The sequence below is a fragment of the Homalodisca vitripennis genome, chromosome 3 (assembly GCF_021130785.1).
Source record: "Homalodisca vitripennis isolate AUS2020 chromosome 3, UT_GWSS_2.1, whole genome shotgun sequence".
Taxonomy (NCBI): domain Eukaryota; kingdom Metazoa; phylum Arthropoda; class Insecta; order Hemiptera; family Cicadellidae; genus Homalodisca; species Homalodisca vitripennis.
In genome coordinates, this window is record NC_060209.1 from 9,966,039 (window position 1) to 9,984,287 (window position 18,249).

The 18,249-nt window shown below is 35.6% G+C and overlaps 1 protein-coding gene across 2 annotated transcripts in view; it reads left to right on the top strand.

Annotated features, from left to right (window-relative positions):
* The window catches only part of LOC124356575 (cap-specific mRNA (nucleoside-2'-O-)-methyltransferase 1), a 37,751-nt gene extending 33,258 nt beyond the window's left edge, over positions 1-4,493 (top strand). For both annotated transcript variants that reach the window (XM_046807655.1, XM_046807657.1), the window contains exon 17: positions 4,274-4,493. In XM_046807655.1, the coding sequence (XP_046663611.1) occupies positions 4,274-4,406 (133 nt within the window). In that variant the 3' untranslated portion in view covers positions 4,407-4,493. The remainder of the gene's footprint in view (positions 1-4,273) is intronic.
* The last annotated feature ends 13,756 nt before the right edge of the window (positions 4,494-18,249 follow it).

Genomic DNA, 18,249 nt, shown 5'->3' on the forward strand with positions numbered 1-18,249 from the left:
GCTACGATCCAGTGCTTACAATTCTCAGTGTTAAGTGTCACGCCTTCAAGTTCCATGGAGTCTACAACCCCATATTGTGGATACAACATGTGCTACGATCCAGTGCTTACAATTCTCAGTGTTAAGTGTCACGCCTTCAAGTTCCATGGAGTCTACAACCCCATATTGTGGATACAACATGTGCTACGATCCAGTGCTTACAATTCTCAGTGTGTTAAGTGTCACGCCTTCAAGTTCCATGGAGTCTACAAACCCCATATTGTGGATACAACATGTGCTACGATCCAGTGCTTACAATTCTCAGTGTTAAGTGTCACGCCTTCAAGTTCCATGGAGTCTACAACCCCATATTGTGGATACAACATGTGCTACGATCCAGTGCTTACAATTCTCAGTGTTAAGTGTCACGCCTTCAAGTTCCATGGAGTCTACAACCCCATATTGTGGATACAACATGTGCTACGATCCAGTGCTTACAATTCTCAGTGTATGGAAGTTAAGTGTCACGCCTTCAAGTTCCATGGAGTCTACAAACCCCATATTGTGGATACAACATGTGCTACGATCCAGTGCTTACAATTCTCAGTGTATGTTAAGTGTCACGCCTTCAAGTTCCATGGAGTCTACAAACCCCATATTGTGGATACAACATGTGCTACGATCCAGTGCTTACAACTCTCAGTGTATGGAAGTTAAGTGTCACGCCTTCAAGTTCCATGGAGTCTACAACCCCATATTGTGGATACAACATGTGCTACGATCCAGTGCTTACAATTCTCAGTGTTAAGTGTCACGCCTTCAAGTTCCATGGAGTCTACAACCCCATATTGTGGATACAACATGTGCTACGATCCAGTGCTTACAATTCTCAGTGTTAAGTGTCACGCCTTCAAGTTCCATGGAGTCTACAAACCCCATATTGTGGATACAACATGTGCTACGATCCAGTGCTTACAATTCTCAGTGTATGTTAAGTGTCACGCCTTCAAGTTCCATGGAGTCTACAACCCCATATTGTGGATACAACATGTGCTACGATCCAGTGCTTACAATTCTCAGTGTTAAGTGTCACGCCTTCAAGTTCCATGGAGTCTACAACCCCATATTGTGGATACAACAACGATCCAGTGCTTACAATTCTCAGTGTATGGAAGTTAAGTGTCACGCCTTCAAGTTCCATGGAGTCTACAAACCCCATATTGTGGATACAACATGTGCTACGATCCAGTGCTTACAACTCTCAGTGTATGGAAGTTAAGTGTCACGCCTTCAAGTTCCATGGAGTCTACAAACCCCATATTGTGGATACAACATGTGCTACGATCCAGTGCTTACAATTCTCAGTGTATGGAAGTTAAGTGTCACGCCTTCAAGTTCCATGGAGTCTACAAACCCCATATTGTGGATACAACATGTGCTACGATCCAGTGCTTACAATTCTCAGTGTTAAGTGTCACGCCTTCAAGTTCCATGGAGTCTACAACCCCATATTGTGGATACAACATGTGCTACGATCCAGTGCTTACAATTCTCAGTGTTAAGTGTCACGCCTTCAAGTTCCATGGAGTCTACAACCCCATATTGTGGATACAACATGTGCTACGATCCAGTGCTTACAATTCTCAGTGTTAAGTGTCACGCCTTCAAGTTCCATGGAGTCTACAACCCCATATTGTGGATACAACATGTGCTACGATCCAGTGCTTACAATTCTCAGTGTTAAGTGTCACGCCTTCAAGTTCCATGGAGTCTACAACCCCATATTGTGGATACAACATGTGCTACGATCCAGTGCTTACAATTCTCAGTGTTAAGTGTCACGCCTTCAAGTTCCATGGAGTCTACAACCCCATATTGTGGATACAACATGTGCTACGATCCAGTGCTTACAACTCTCAGTGTATAAGTTAAGTGTCACGCCTCAAGTTCCATGGAGTCTACAAACCCCATATTGTGGATACAACATGTGCTACGATCCAGTGCTTACAATTCTCAGTGTATGGAAGTTAAGTGTCACGCCTTCAAGTTCCATGGAGTCTACAAACCCCATATTGTGGATACAACATGTGCTACGATCCAGTGCTTACAATTCTCAGTGTTAAGTGTCACGCCTTCAAGTTCCATGGAGTCTACAAACCCCATATTGTGGATACAACATGTGCTACGATCCAGTGCTTACAATTCTCAGTGTTAAGTGTCACGCCTTCAAGTTCCATGGAGTCTACAACCCCATATTGTGGATACAACATGTGCTACGATCCAGTGCTTACAACATGTGGAGTCTACAACGATACAACATGTGCTACGATCCAGTGCTTACAACTCTCAGTGTATGGAAGTTAAGTGTCACGCCTTCAAGTTCCATGGAGTCTACAACCCCATATTGTGGATACAACATGTGCTACGATCCAGTGCTTACAACTCTCAGTGTATGGAAGTTAAGTGTCACGCCTTCAAGTTCCATGGAGTCTACAAACCCCATATTGTGGATACAACATGTGCTACGATCCAGTGCTTACAACTCTCAGTGTATGGAAGTTAAGTGCCACGCCTTCAAGTTCCATGGAGTCTACAAACCCCATATTGTGGATACAACATGTGCTACGATCCAGTGCTTACCAATTCTCAGTGTTAAGTGTCACGCCTTCAAGTTCCATGGAGTCTACAACCCCATATTGTGGATACAACATGTGCTACGATCCAGTGCTTACAATTCTCAGTGTTAAGTGTCACGCCTTCAAGTTCCATGGAGTCTACAACCCCATATTGTGGATACAACATGTGCTACGATCCAGTGCTTACAATTCTCAGTGTTAAGTGTCACGCCTTCAAGTTCCATGGAGTCTACAACCCCATATTGTGGATACAACATGTGCTACGATCCAGTGCTTACAATTCTCAGTGTTAAGTGTCACGCCTTCAAGTTCCATGGAGTCTACAACCCCATATTGTGGATACAACATGTGCTACGATCCAGTGCTTACAACTCTCAGTGTATGGAAGTTAAGTGTCACGCCTTCAAGTTCCATGGAGTCTACAAACCCCATATTGTGGATACAACATGTGCTACGATCCAGTGCTTACAACTCTCAGTGTATGGAAGTTAAGTGTCACGCCTTCAAGTTCCATGGAGTCTACAACCCCATATTGTGGATACAACATGTGCTACGATCCAGTGCTTACAACTCTCAGTGTATGGAAGTTAAGTGTCACGCCTTCAAGTTCCATGGAGTCTACAAACCCCATATTGTGGATACAACATGTGCTACGATCCAGTGCTTACAACTCTCAGTGTATGGAAGTTAAGTGTCACGCCTTCAAGTTCCATGGAGTCTACAAACCCCATATTGTGGATACAACATGTGCTACGATCCAGTGCTTACAACTCTCAGTGTATGGAAGTTAAGTGTCACGCCTTCAAGTTCCATGGAGTCTACAACCCCATATTGTGGATACAACATGTGCTACGATCCAGTGCTTACAACTCTCAGTGTATGGAAGTTAAGTGTCACGCCTTCAAGTTCCATGGAGTCTACAACCCCATATTGTGGATACAACATGTGCTACGATCCAGTGCTTACAACTCTCAGTGTATGGAAGTTAAGTGTCACGCCTTCAAGTTCCATGGAGTCTACAACCCCATATTGTGGATACAACATGTGCTACGATCCAGTGCTTACAACTCTCAGTGTATGGAAGTTAAGTGTCACACCTTCAAGTTCCATGGAGTCTACAAACCCCATATTGTGGATACAACATGTGCTACAATCCAGTGCTTACAACTCTCAGTGTATGGAAGTTAAGTGTCACGCCTTCAAGTTCCATGGAGTCTACAACCCCATATTGTGGATACAACATGTGCTACAATCCAGTGCTTACAACTCTCAGTGTATATGGAAGTTAAGTGTCACACCTTCAAGTTCCATAGTGTGGGACTAGTTCATAACTTCTACAAGTACCGAAGTACAGAGTCTATAATTGATCAGAATGTGTGTAATCTACATGCGGCACAAAAATCGTATGGTCTGCATTCCATATTTACCATAGTATGGAACTCGTTCTAATGTCCTGTGTCTCTATTTCCCAAGTGATAGGGTTTAGATCCTTGTTTCACTGTGTGAGTTGTAGTCCTGTGATCCCTAGCCTCTACACATACCATCTACAAATCAATACTTTCCATCAGTTATTTCAGTCTTTAGTGACATGGTAGATGAGTGTGTAATTTCTTTTATATAACTGAGTGTATTTCAATATGAGTTTGGTTTGTCCACAGGGATTGTATACAAAGGCGGCTAATCTGGAAGTGGGAAAATGGAGTGGGCATCCATCAAGAGCCAGCACGTGAAGGTGTTCTACACAAGGACCAATTGGTCAACTTTACCTTAGCCAAACTTGGCCGCAGATAACATAAGACTGTTGTGTATTTATACGTCTTAGTTTGTAAAAGTTATGTACAAAGTCATTAAATATGTTCATTCCATTAAGTTTTAAAATAATAGTTATCATTGTTGTTAACCCCCAAACTAGCAGTGTAATTCTTCTACTGACACACCATTTCAGCCATTTTTATCTTGGCAAGAACACATCAAAAGTTAAATAAATATGTAATTATTTATTATCTTTTCAGAAAACCTTTAAGAATAGTTCAACTCTTCCCCTTATTCTTTGTGATAGAATCAGTATCTCCATGAAAACTTTATAAAAATATACAGGGTGTTTACAAAATGGTATCACAAAATTTTTGTGGGTGATAGTACTCATTATATTTTTAAAATATATCACACATATACATAGGCCGAGAAATGTGTTGTTTAGCCTATAGCCGCCATTTTGTATGGTTGGCATTCTAGTACTTTGTCAATAATCCATTGCGCTTTGTGTGTAATGTGTTTCTGTGTGTGGTTTAGGCAGATTTTTTTAACTGATAGTCTGGTTGGTTTTGCCAGCCATAACACATTCCATAATATGTGTTCATGCAAAATTTCAAGTCTAGTCAAGTACAGTATTAGACAGGCAGGAAATCTGTTGAAGACATTTTTATGGTCAAGTCTTAAAGATTAATCCATTTTAGTGATTTGTATCAAGAACAGTACCTGAGGACAAATCATGGATTTGAAAATTATTCGTATCTTCATTAAAATGGAAAGGGCTAGGAACTAAAAACTTTTAAATATGACCATTCATTGAGTACTTTCTCAACTTGAGGTTTTGATGAAACAAAACCAACAAGTCTAAAACATTTTTTGACCTTGCTATTCAAAATATGCTTCACGAAAGGAAAGTCCGTTTGGTCAAAGGATGAGAAGTAATTAATTGAGAAACCTTTATTACAATTATCTTTCTACTAGTACTTTTAAAAAATGAGGTAAGTCACGATAGGGTTGCAGTTAAAAATCTTTTATCCTCCCAAAAATTGGTGTTTTTAGGAGTAGGATATAAATATCATTAGCTCAGTAGTTGTCCTGCAGTATTAAATAACTCACTAAGTTGTGGGAATTTTTATAACTTTATGAACTTTTCCCAATTTGCCTGTGTTCAAAGACTATTCCAGCATCCTAGAATTCTCGTATTAATGTTCAATGTTATTTTTAGGTAAAAATAAAGGAATTCCTTAATCCTGAAATGTAATAAACATGTGTGGTAAAAACTTCTCCTTTTATTAGTCATCAAGGCCATACTCAGCTCTGGCTAAGTACCCATATTAATGAAATGCAATGCATCCAAATTAAATTATATAGATCCGCAAATGACCCTTTAGAAACAACCTTTACTTTAAAAGAGTTGAAATTAACTATTAAGAGTAAAAAACAACACATCACCAGGCCTAGATGGAATTTCTTATTAAATGATTAAGTGTTTGCCAATAAATGCTCTTAACATGCTCCAAGAAATTTTTATTTGGAATGAATCAAGAATCTTTATTGTCATCCCACATAACAATGTATTGACAACGTCAGAATAGCACTAGTAGGCCTAAATAAATATATCAATATGACCAACATATAGGTGCACATAAATAAATTAAAAAATTAAAATTTAAAATCTAAAATCAAATTAAAATTAAAATAGCCTACAACAAAACAGTTTATAAAATCACATGGCACATAAAATCAACATAGCAAAATTTACATGAAGATTGCAATCACTTATACTACAGGAATAAAATTCTTCTACAGAATAAAAAGCTTTTTCTTTTAACCATTTAGTCATTGAATTCTTAAATCTTTACATGAAATGTCTCCTTACAACTAATGGTAACTTATTAAAGAGTTTTACCGCGTAAATAAAGATATGCACCGTTTGTTTTGGATAGTCTAGCAAACGTCCTGATCAATAGAATGTTGGTTTCTAGTATAATGATTGTGGACTGAGCTTCTTAAATTAAATAATTCTAAAGTTTTCTTTTACATACGATAAAATTTGTAAGATAAAAATTGAAGGAAGCATAAGTAATATCATATTCTATAAAATATGGTTTACAGGTGTCACTATAGCTAATATTAAAAATTGTACGCACAGCCCTCTTTTGGCACAAGAAAACCTCTTTAGCACCACTAGATCCACCCCAGAGAAGGGTGCCATACAGAAGGTGAGAGTGGAAAAGAGCAAAATAAGCCTTTAAAACTAAATTACAACTAGTACAAAGTTTAAGTTTCTTAAGTAAAAAGATAACTCTACATAGACGAGCACACAAGGCATCAGTATGTGCTCTCCATGTAAGCCTTGAGTCAAGATGGAGCCTAGTAACTTAACAGACTTATTTACAGAGTTGACACCTAGGTTAAATATTATTTCCTCTGACTTTTATCCTCATTAACTCTTAGACTATTTGCAGTAAACCAAAGGTAGGATCTCTCTTTCATATAGTCCATCATAACAAGAATTAAGGTCAGGAAGTCTACTAGAACACATCAAAGTAGTGTTGTCAGCATATAAGATACTCTTGTTTGGTAGAAATTTTGGGAGGTCATTAATGAAGACGACAAAAAAGGGTATGAGTAGACCCTGGGGAACCCCCCCTAGTCCCACTCACTCTCCTTGAGATCAGAGTTCTGGCCACTTAGTTTGACAAACTGGTACCTATCAGACAAGTAAGAACTAAAAAGAGATAGTTCAACATCTCCGAGTCCATAATGGTTAAGCTTTTAATGAGTTCTGAGTGAGGTACAATGTCAAAAGCTTTACTAAGGTCCAACAATAAAGTGCATATCTCTTCTTTGATTTCAAAACCATTAATAATATAGGAGACAATGTTTTCTACAGCCTTAACAGTGGAGAGGTTTTGTCTAAAACCAAATTGCTCGTCCATGAGAGTAAGCAATTCTGCTCAAAATAATGTTCAACCTGGAATTTAACAATGCTTTCGATTATCTTGGACAAAACAGGCACCAAAGCAATTGGTCGGTAGTTATTAACATTTAATTTATCGCCTTTTTTGTATATCGGCACAGTTACAGTCGTTTTTAAACATCTAGGATAAACACCAACACTGAGCATCCAATTAATAAGAATTGTCAAGGGATACAAAATTTCCTTTGTAACTTTCTTTAAAACAAAATTTGGATAATCCAAAGACATCTTCAGACTTAGAGTTACTTAGCCTACATACAGTGTTATGAATATCAACAGGGTTAACATAACTCCACTTAAAAGGCAATACCTGAGGACTCTTGATGGTTGATTTTAATATCTCTATGGCACTAGCTGTATTTACATTATCATTACTACTATTTACATTATTACATATATTGACAAAATGGTTATTGAAGTCATCAGCAGAAAAGGGAAGTTTAGACTGACAATTGTTTTTTAAACTACGCCCAGTTTCAGCATTGATGGACATTCCAGCCGCTTTGCAAGGGTTACGAGATTCTAGTATGTATTTATCATTGGCATTCCTTTTTGCAATATCAAATCTGTTCTTTATAAAACTTCTTGATTCTCCTATGATTTTGTAACAGGCTAGGATCATTTTTGCTTTTTTGATGGCTTAAATCTAGCAATAGCCTAAGTTTTCCTAAGAAAGGGGTATACCAGTTTTGGCACGCCTAGGCCTAGAAATAGTTTTAGTAACTAGAGGGCAACATTCATCAAAGCTCAATGACAGAGACTGTAGAAAAGAATAACAGGCACTTTCAAGATCATTAGCTACTGAGAAAATATATGGCCAGTTAATATTACTTAACCTATACTTCAATCTATTAATATTTACATCATTTAAAAGTCTATAGTTGTAGGTTATTTTTTTCACCCGCATCACGGGGTTGTGAGCTTGTAACTGGAAGTTCGAAATCCAACATCAGGCCCAAGGTGATCGGAGAGGTGAGGTTGGACAGTTTTACATGTATAAGTAGCTGGATGGAGATTGGAGATGAAATTATCCAAGCACGCTTCCGCACGAGTGGGGTGAAAATTCAAACAAAAGCAATCATAAGACTTAAGCATATTGATGAACTTTATAGTTGTGAACTATTTACTCTAGGATCAATGTTTATGTCACCTGCGATAACAATCTTCAACTTACAGAATTTAGGGTTACTAGTTATAAAGTCCAAAAGTTCAGATAATCTATCATTAAAAATGTCAATTGCGGAATCTGGGGGTACGATATACAGTTAAAATGATCAGACCGACAGCATTGGATACAATCATGGCTGCTTCAAATATTTTGCACTCACAGTAAATGTCAATATTTACCACCTCAAATGGATATTGAAAAGAGTATCTTACAAAAAATTGCAGATCCCCCGTAGGGAGAAGGTCTACAATAGCTAGCAGCTAGAAAATATCCATCAGGTACATATAATCCTATTTCACCCTGGGTACAACACACCAATGTTCATTGACACACAGTATATCACATAAAATATAGTACGATTGAAAATGTCCAATAGGTTTAATTTGTTTTTTTATTGATTGAAGATTAATAAGTACAAGTTTGACTTCAAAAGATGCATTGCCACTAACCTCAACTTGAGACTCATCCTTAGTGGAGTGTGTAGAACCATAAACTGTGTGACTTGTGAATTCACCTGTATGTTTTCCAAAAAAGAAGCTTCATGGGTTCCTTTCTCCCTGGATATACTGATACTCCTAGAACTTGAAAACACATCAGGGTCATTGCCCTACTTAAACCTTCTAAAGATAAAAATCTGGAGGAATCATACAGACCAATTTCGTTGGTTTCTTGCTTCACTAAGATTTTCAACTCAATGATCAAAAACAGATTAGAATGGCTTATGCAAAAACTTTATCTAATTCCTAGCACCCTGTATGGATTTAGAAAAATGAAAGGTTGCAGTGATTATCTTATTACTTTTATAACAGACACTTTAATAGCCCTGTCGTACAAAGAAACCTGTTGCTACAGCATTGGACATATCCTGTGCATATGATAATGTTTTTATACCAGCACTAATAAATAAAATGTCTAAGTTTTCCACCTAAATTCCTGGTTTATTGCTATAACTGGCTTATCAACAGCCACTTAAGATTCATTGATTCTAGGTTTACCTGCACTAGAGTTAATAACAGAGGTTTTCAAGAATGTGTTCTTAATCCTTTGTTTTATATATATATATATATATATATATATATATATATATATATATATATCAGATATAAGTTAGTTTTTACCGACACATATTAAGTCTCTACAGTATGCTGATGATATTCTGCACATAAACATTATGATATAGTACACATGCATATGCAGCAAGCCATATGCAATCTAGTTACATATTTTGAACTGTTACACATGGAATTCAATGCCCAGAAAAGTAGTATATTTATATTTTCAAGGAAAAGAGTTGTTGATCCTGATCTAAAAATACTTTATAAAGGAAAACCGATTCCTGTAGTTGATACAATGAAAATTCTGGATATCTTTATACATAATAAGCTTACTTTTAAGACTCAAGTTAATAAAATATTCCAAAAATGTCTAAATGATTTAAATATATTAAAATCAATTAGTTGCAGAACAAGTGGAGCACATTCAGAATTTGTACTGCAGATATGCAAAAGTCTTATCAGAAGTAGATTAGATTATGGATGCTTTATGGATACATTGCCAAAGTTGTATTAAACAAAATAGACAATATTCAGAATCAAGCATTAAGAATTGCACTTGGGGCATTTAGAATAACTTCCATTATAGCTTTGCATGCAGAAGCAGCAATAATGCCTTAAAGTTTAGGAAGAAATATGTCAACTGGAAGATTAATCTATAAGACTATTACCTAATGTAAACATCCTGCTTATTACAGTTTGATGTACTTAAACTAGACATACAGAAAGTTTTACCATTTTGCTTCCTATAAAAATTCATTTCTTGAATTACCTGATTTGATTACTGCATAGCAGTTTTAAAGAACAACTGTTTAATAATGCTCATTGTTGAAAGCTGCTGTTTTGATTGAAGAATATTGCTTTTGTTATAAAAACATAACCTAACCTCCTCCATTTCAGTTTTACTGATATTGAAGTTTGAGAAGTGGCTTTTATTGTTAACAAAAAGTTAAGTGTTGTGTGTTGGCTATTGCTGTTGGAAACATTACAAATGCAATTAGACAATTTCAGGTTGCCTACCCAGGAGTTGAACCACCTAGCAATCCAACTATTACTAAGTGGAAAAATCTTTTGTTAGAAACTGGAAGTGTTGTAAAAAAGTACTCTAGAAAATCAAACGAGGAAAGAGAATTACTAGTATGCGCATCAATGCTCCATTCTCCAGGTAAACAGAAATCACTAAGGAAGATTGAACTTGAAACTAGTGTTCCAAAGTCTTCAGTATATAGAGAATAATAAAAAAAAACAAAATTAAATTTTACAAAAGTCACCTAGTCCATAATCTTCTTTAAGATGATCCAGACAGGAAAGTGGAATTTTATTCTCATGGTCATTGAGTTTCATGAGCTAGATCCTAATTAGCATACTCAAATTGTTTTTTTAGACCAGTCCACTTTCTACCGCAATGGTGCTGTAAATAGGTATAATTGTAATTATTACAACACCGGTAATCCACAAATTCTTGAACAGACTCTACTCAAATCAAATGGAATTACTGTTTGGGCAGCTGTCAGTTGTAATGGGTTGCTATCTTACATATGAACAGGTTTTAAATGAACAAGTCTTGCCTTATTTTACGGTTCCAGAAATGGATCAAGCAATCTTCCAACAAAATGGTAATCCTCCTCATTTTGCAAATCCTGTCAAGCGATTACTAAATGATCGTGGAAGTGATTTTTTTTAGATTGGCCACCCTAATCCCCAGATTTAACTGTGTGTGATTTCTTTATTTGGGGTTACTTAAAGAAACAGTCTATACTTGTAGCTTCAATAATGATGAGGAATTATGACAATCAATTGAAGAGGAACTTCTTTGGATCCGCAGAATTTCTTTGTAAGGGTTTATGATCATTTGTTAAGCGCTGTTATCAGTGTGTCACTGCAGATGGATTACAGTTCGAATAATTGTGGACTGTAACTGTAGGTTTTTTTTAATGGACTATGTTCTAATTTTCTTATTGAAATGCTTTATTTCTCTAGAATATGACAATAAATAATTTTATAAAACCAAAAATACTTTTTTTATTTTATTTTTAAAGTATAGTTTTTCAAAATGCCACCATTTTGTTTCAAAAATTGCTAGAGAGCTAAAATTTTCTCAGAATATTTGTATAACCTATTTAATGAATTATGTAGAGTTTGAAATGTTCGGTGCATAAATGGGCAATTAATATAAAATCAAATGTTTACACCTCTTCTTGGACACCCTGTATATAGATATGCAGTATTGGGAAAAGAATTAGATACCTTTATTTTTACAATAATTTAAAAACATTTATCAGATGAACCATAATTTCTCTATTAATGTGGAAAAGGTCATAGTGAGACTTTTGAACATATCTTCTTTACGTGCCCTGCATATGACCATGCTAGAAGCCAAGGTTTAAAATTAATTAAGAATAAATATGGGATGAATTATCAAAACAGCAAAAATTCTCTAGTCAAACGATTTAGAAATTTTAAAAAATTACTTGAATTTTTGAGTTCAATAAAGAAATTTATTAAAAATATACAGCAGTCTGAGGACTGGATTTCGGATTAGGAATTCCTGATGGACCCTTGGCGCGAAGTTATCCTAGATCCTTACAAGAATCCTACATCAAGAATCAAATTGTATGGCAGTATGGGATTTTCCAAAACCTATTATGCCAACAGCTAGCTAGCAATTAGAGGGGGGAAACATAAAACATCAATAAATTAGATAAATAATGTTTCTCGAATAAAATGTATTTGGCATGTTTAGTCAGGTTGGATACCAAGAGGAAAGGTTTGTAAAATATGTTACCTGCTTGGGGAACGCAGATTATAAACGTAACATAACAGTAGCAATAGAGGAAGTTGTAACAGCAAAGAAGAAGGCTTGTAAACTCCATTGTTGGCGAGTATTCCCATTAGCTTGGTGGCCTTGCCTTGGCAGAAGTAAGAGTTAATTAGGAGCGAGATCATGCCTGGGCTAAACCGATGCTATGGTGTAACCACGAGAAAGTGCCTAATACACTCACGACATGATTACTGCCAGTAGAGATACTGGGAGGAGGTTGTGATGGTAAATTCGACCTATAGCCAATCTCGCTGATTGTCGATTGAAAAATTGACAGAGGCTGGTTTGTTGTTGGAGACCTCCAATCGTTTCAAACCGTATCCTATTTGAAACTTACCCACGAAAGCAATTTCAGAAATCATATCGGTATTTTGAAACTAGTTTCCGCATTAAACGTCACTTTGGTTACGATTAGGTTATGTAACCTGTCTGCGAGTGAAGGTCAGCTGGAGGAGGCGAATACCAAATATTTGCATTCAATAAAACATAACCTAGTTTTTTCGTGAAATCGACAGAAGAATTTCTAATAAGAAAAGAATCTATCGTCAATCGTACTTTCTGGGAGATCTAAATAGAAGTGCAGCGAAAAGATGGCACTTTTATACACCTTATTTTGTAGCATAAGACATTTAAAGCCATAAATAAAATAAATAAATTGATCATGTCAGCATTGGTCGATGTGGTATAGTGATCTAAAGTCGCTATCTGCAGATAACAAAACCGGTTTCTTGGCATCTATGTTTCTGCTATTTTATAGAACAAATCATGAAACAAAATATATTTCATTATACTGTACTTACTAAATCCTTATAAAAAATTGTTGAATTTCAAAATTGATTTTACAAATTTAGCTTTGCCGATTTCGTAGAAATTAAGGATTTTATGCAGTTTTCTGAAAATATATTTTGTACCCTGTTTATCAATACAATCAATCAAAAATATCAATCTTCCTAATGTATTAATCAGTTATAGTGGTGGTTATCGTCATAGGTGGTTGGTGGTCGACGAGTGCAGACGTATTGTGACCTGTATTCTGTAGTTCAGTTTTAATAATTAGTGGTGTGTTTAGTTTAAGTGCGTGTTTTAGAGTTAGTGAAGTTGACACACAGCATGTTACGGTGGTTGTGATTCCTGACTTACGCGTGTCACAATACGCTCTGGTATGATTTGTTTATTTTAACCTAGTTTGTAATTTTAGGTTAGTTAGGTTAGTTATTTACCTGAAGAAGAGATGAGATTGCAGATCTTGAAACGTAGTGTTACTAATTTTTGTTTAAATGAACGATGGCAAATGTCCGAAAAATCCTGTTTCCTGTATTAATCAGTTATATATATATATATTTAAATACAAATGAATGCAACTGTAGTACAAAACGTGTAACTGCTAGCTTAACCGTTTGGCTTTATCATTTTATTGATAACGTAGAACTACTATTAATTGTTAATACTAGTGTTATCGCAAGAAAATAATCGTCTATATATCTATGCTAAGTTTAAACAATACATCTCAGACCTAAGTGCATTAGATTTGCCAGAACTCAGGATTGCATACTGATGCCGACATCAATGTTGTTAATGGATTTACAAGAATCACCCAATAAAATATGATACACTAGCTGTTACCCGTGGCTCCGCACTCAATTTTCAAAATCGAAGTCCGTAGCCTACATAGTACAATTTTTATAACGTAATATGATGGAGATCTGCGATATTTTTTAAACGTACGTATATCACGTACATATTATTCAATGTTCATTGTTAAGAGGGAAATTGCTATTCTTTTATCAGGTTTTGCGAGTGTAAGAACATTTCTGGTTCGAATGAATAATATTTATAACGCTATAACAGAGTTCGTCTACAAAACTTACATTGATCAAAAAGGTTACTTCCGGCCCTTGTAATCTACTTACGGTATAAGTTATTTCCACTTCCTCATATAAGATTGGTTTGCCTTGCCCTGATGTAATCACTTTCGATGTATTTTACGCAGTTCATTTTGTTTTGTTACTCCAATCAAGAAAAATTACATCTAGGTCTTAGAAACGTACTCGGGTTAAAAAGCTTCAACATCGGTCTAAGATATTTCCAGTGCCATCGTTGTGTTTGTCTCACTGTCCCGATAAATAAAATATATGTAAACACAGAAGACTAAGAAGCTTACTTCGGTCAAAAATTGTTTACTTCCGACCTTTGAACTTCACTTCCGGTCTATTGTATTTACTGTGTCACAGCTTTGTTCGTGGCGGTAGGTTTTATAACAGTGTGTAAATAGTATTCTCAATGATTAAAGTCGTCATTGGCACATTTTGGAGTAAAAGGTAGGTACCGTACTAATTTTGTTTTAGTTATCTGCACTATACAACTGATCAAGCATTATATACTTAATAATTTCTCAAATTTAAATGTAAACTAATATTTAAGCCTCTATGATGACCTTCAGCTGAGTGTTAAATTTTTATCATGAAACATAAAAATATCATTATTTTTCCGAATTATAAATTTCTCCGAGAGACCTTTCAGGTCTTTCTCATCATATAACCATTCCGTGGACTTAATAAAAACATGAATTAGCCAAAATGGCCCAACCGTTATCAAGATTAACGATTAGCAACACATTTAGCGATTTATTTTTATGTATAAGATTAAGACGAGATATGATCATGATGTAGTGGATACAGAACACAAATTATCATTTTGATGATATACTCTAGCCTACCAGTTACACTGAGGTGTGTATTAAGCCCGTGTCAAAACGTCTATGTTTAGTATAATATACATGGTGTAAATTAAGTCCTGATACGCCTGGATATATTCCAGACGGATTGAGATATCGATGTAAAATCTTTACCATCCCTATTAAAATACTCTTTTGGAATTTTTGGAGGGTCAAAATATTTTACCTCCTTTTTTCAAAGGAGGTTTGGGGGTCATTTTAAATTTTCAAATTGCAACCCCTATCTTGTGACATGTCATTTTAAAGGTCTACTCAATGGAAACACAATGACATGAACAAAACATCTCTACGACGATTCTAGCAAAGGTTATAGTCAAATAATCCCCCATTAAATAATCCCTTACATTCTAATGCCACCTAAAAAAGAGACCTCTTATCAAAACTATGCACACCAGAAACATTAGATACTAAGTAAAGGGATAAGCTGGACACCTCAAAACGATACTAAACGTCTTACTAAACGGTATCACGCACGCATTGTGTTGATAGGCTATGCGCAAGAAATTGTTCCTACAGATAATTTGTTTGCGTTATTTGCCCATAACTTTTGTTAGAAAAGGCGTAGAGGTGTTTTCTTAGTGTCATAGTGTTTATATTTAATAGACCTTTAATTTGACATGTCACAAGATAGGGGTTGCAATTTGAAATTTTAAAGTGACTCCCCCAACCCCCCTTTGAAAAAGGGGGCGAAATATTTTTAGCCCGGACCTGGCAGGGCCTTAGAATCCTGTCGTTTACTGACCGCCTGCCTGTATAGTACCTCTTGAAAACTCCTAGAGGCTTAAAACTTTGTCACATAGATTGTCCTATTCAAGAAACTCTATGGTTTTGGGGTCAAAAGGTAAAATGCAGTCCGTCTGTCTATCTGTTCGACTGCGATACTTGTTTGGTGCCTTTGTCGGGTCCTTCGATACTGAGTTGTTAGTTGAGTTGTTTTTGAGACGTGACTCAAAAATGTGTTAAAACTAGTGCCATAACATTTGCTGTTTATGACAGTAGAACTTGTGTCATCCAAAGAGTTAATTCATATCTGAGCTGCAGAAAAGAAAACCACATATATACAACCAACTCTGTCCCGCTCTTCGTCTTGGACGACAGTACCACTGTCCATCAACTGCTGGCGTAAACAGGAAAACAACCATTGGCGGATTGACGTATCATCCGCTGGTGTTGCCGTCACGCGCTCGTTAAAAGATACGTCTTATGAGTGTCGTTTTTTCCCGAATCCATACGCTGATATATTTCTGTTCCTAATCCAATGGTTCCTTCAAACGAGACGTGCTAATTGAATTCAAACGCGTTTAGTTCCCTATTGGATTGACATTCACAATAACAATCCATAAGTCGCAAAGGCCAAGCTATGTCCATATCGGGATAGATTTGGGCACACCCTGTTTTACGTGGAAAATTATATGTGGCATGCTCTTGCGTGGGCAAGCCATCGAGCATATCTGTATTGGTTACAGTCGGGCTTACAAAGAATAGCGTACACTAAATTGCTCTTCGAAATTGATGTTGAATTTAGTTATTACGTTTTTCTATTTTGCGATAAAAATATATTACTTTCTTAAATACTGTATAGCCTACATTAAACCTTCAGGATGTCAAACATCGAAAATGTGAATAACGTTAATGAAATATATTGATTTGAGAAAATGCGTGGTTGGAGTGTTTTTATTAGTTTCGTCTACAGAGCCCCATTCTTCTTTCTGTCAAATGGTAGAACATAGAACAACGATTTCCGGGTCGGCAAGTGTGTGTGTGCGTGTGTTTGTGTGTGAGTAGTATTTTGCTCGGGGAAACAAGACAAAATCAGATATGATACAAAAAGTACTAAGAGCGAAATAAATAATAATTGCCATAAATGTGCATTTTTTGACACATTTTCGTGATTGTTACAAGTAAAACTCAACATTTACATCGGAAATAAAATTCACTGGAACCCGAAGTGTTCATACACTCGTAGAGCCTTGTAAATTGCGTGCGAAACCGCTATAATATTATAATATAGTAACTGCTACTATATACAGGGTGTCCCGTAATAACTACCCCAAATCTTAACATGTTATTCAATAAGCCAAAACAAATAATTTTTGTCATATAATATATAGTCCTATCTTGCTTAGCTGTCGGTCTGTCTGTCTTTTTGTTGTTTTTATAAAATATGTTTTATCTCTGTAATGGTTTGAACTATTAAAAAATGTGTACGTTTGTTTATGCATTGTATTCTATTTTATTCCATTTAGTTGAAATTGCTATTAATAAAAGTAAAACTAAAACAAAAGTCAGAATTATTTTAAACAAACTTACTATTTTTTAGATCTGAATAAATAACAGTTAAAAACTGTATTACATTTCTTGTGGATTTTAGTAAACAAATCATCACAATATTTCATTGTAGCTTAAATTATTGGAAACTGTTAAACACAAATCAGCTGTACTTAAAAGCCAAATCAGCTAAAAAATAAAATGTTCATAGTAAAACTTTCTGATCCAACTCAGAACAAAAAGTAAGAGTGACAAAAATCGGACTTTAAATTATTCCAATTTTTTCCGTAATTACTTATTGTATGAGTTTGAATAAAGTACCAAATTTTTGTGTTCAAATGGCTATCTTTTATATACCTTATCATTTTTCACTAAAACTACCCTTTTTAAAAGTCATTAAGGGTTGACATTTTTGAGTAGCTGCCATTTTGTTTGAGTAAATGGCAATGTTTTGGGACTTTTATTTAACATTTAGACTGATAAACAAACACACATTTTAAATTTAAATATTAAACCGTTACAGAGATAAAAAATATTTTATAAAAACAACAAAAAGACAGATGGACAGCGAAACAAGATAGGGCTATACATTATATGACAAAAATTATTTGTTGTGGCGTATTGAATAACATGGTAAAATGTTGGGCAGTTAATACGGGAAGTAATACTGTATATTAACAAAGAGGTATAGAATAGAATAATTGGTGCGGTATGTTTACAGCTGAATTAACGCGATAATGATGAACATTTGTGCTAGAGAGCCTTAACGCCCATTTTTAACATTTCAAGAGGTTCGTTAGAGCTCCGAACCATCAATCAATCAAAATATATATTGTTCAAAGACATAAACATGCAT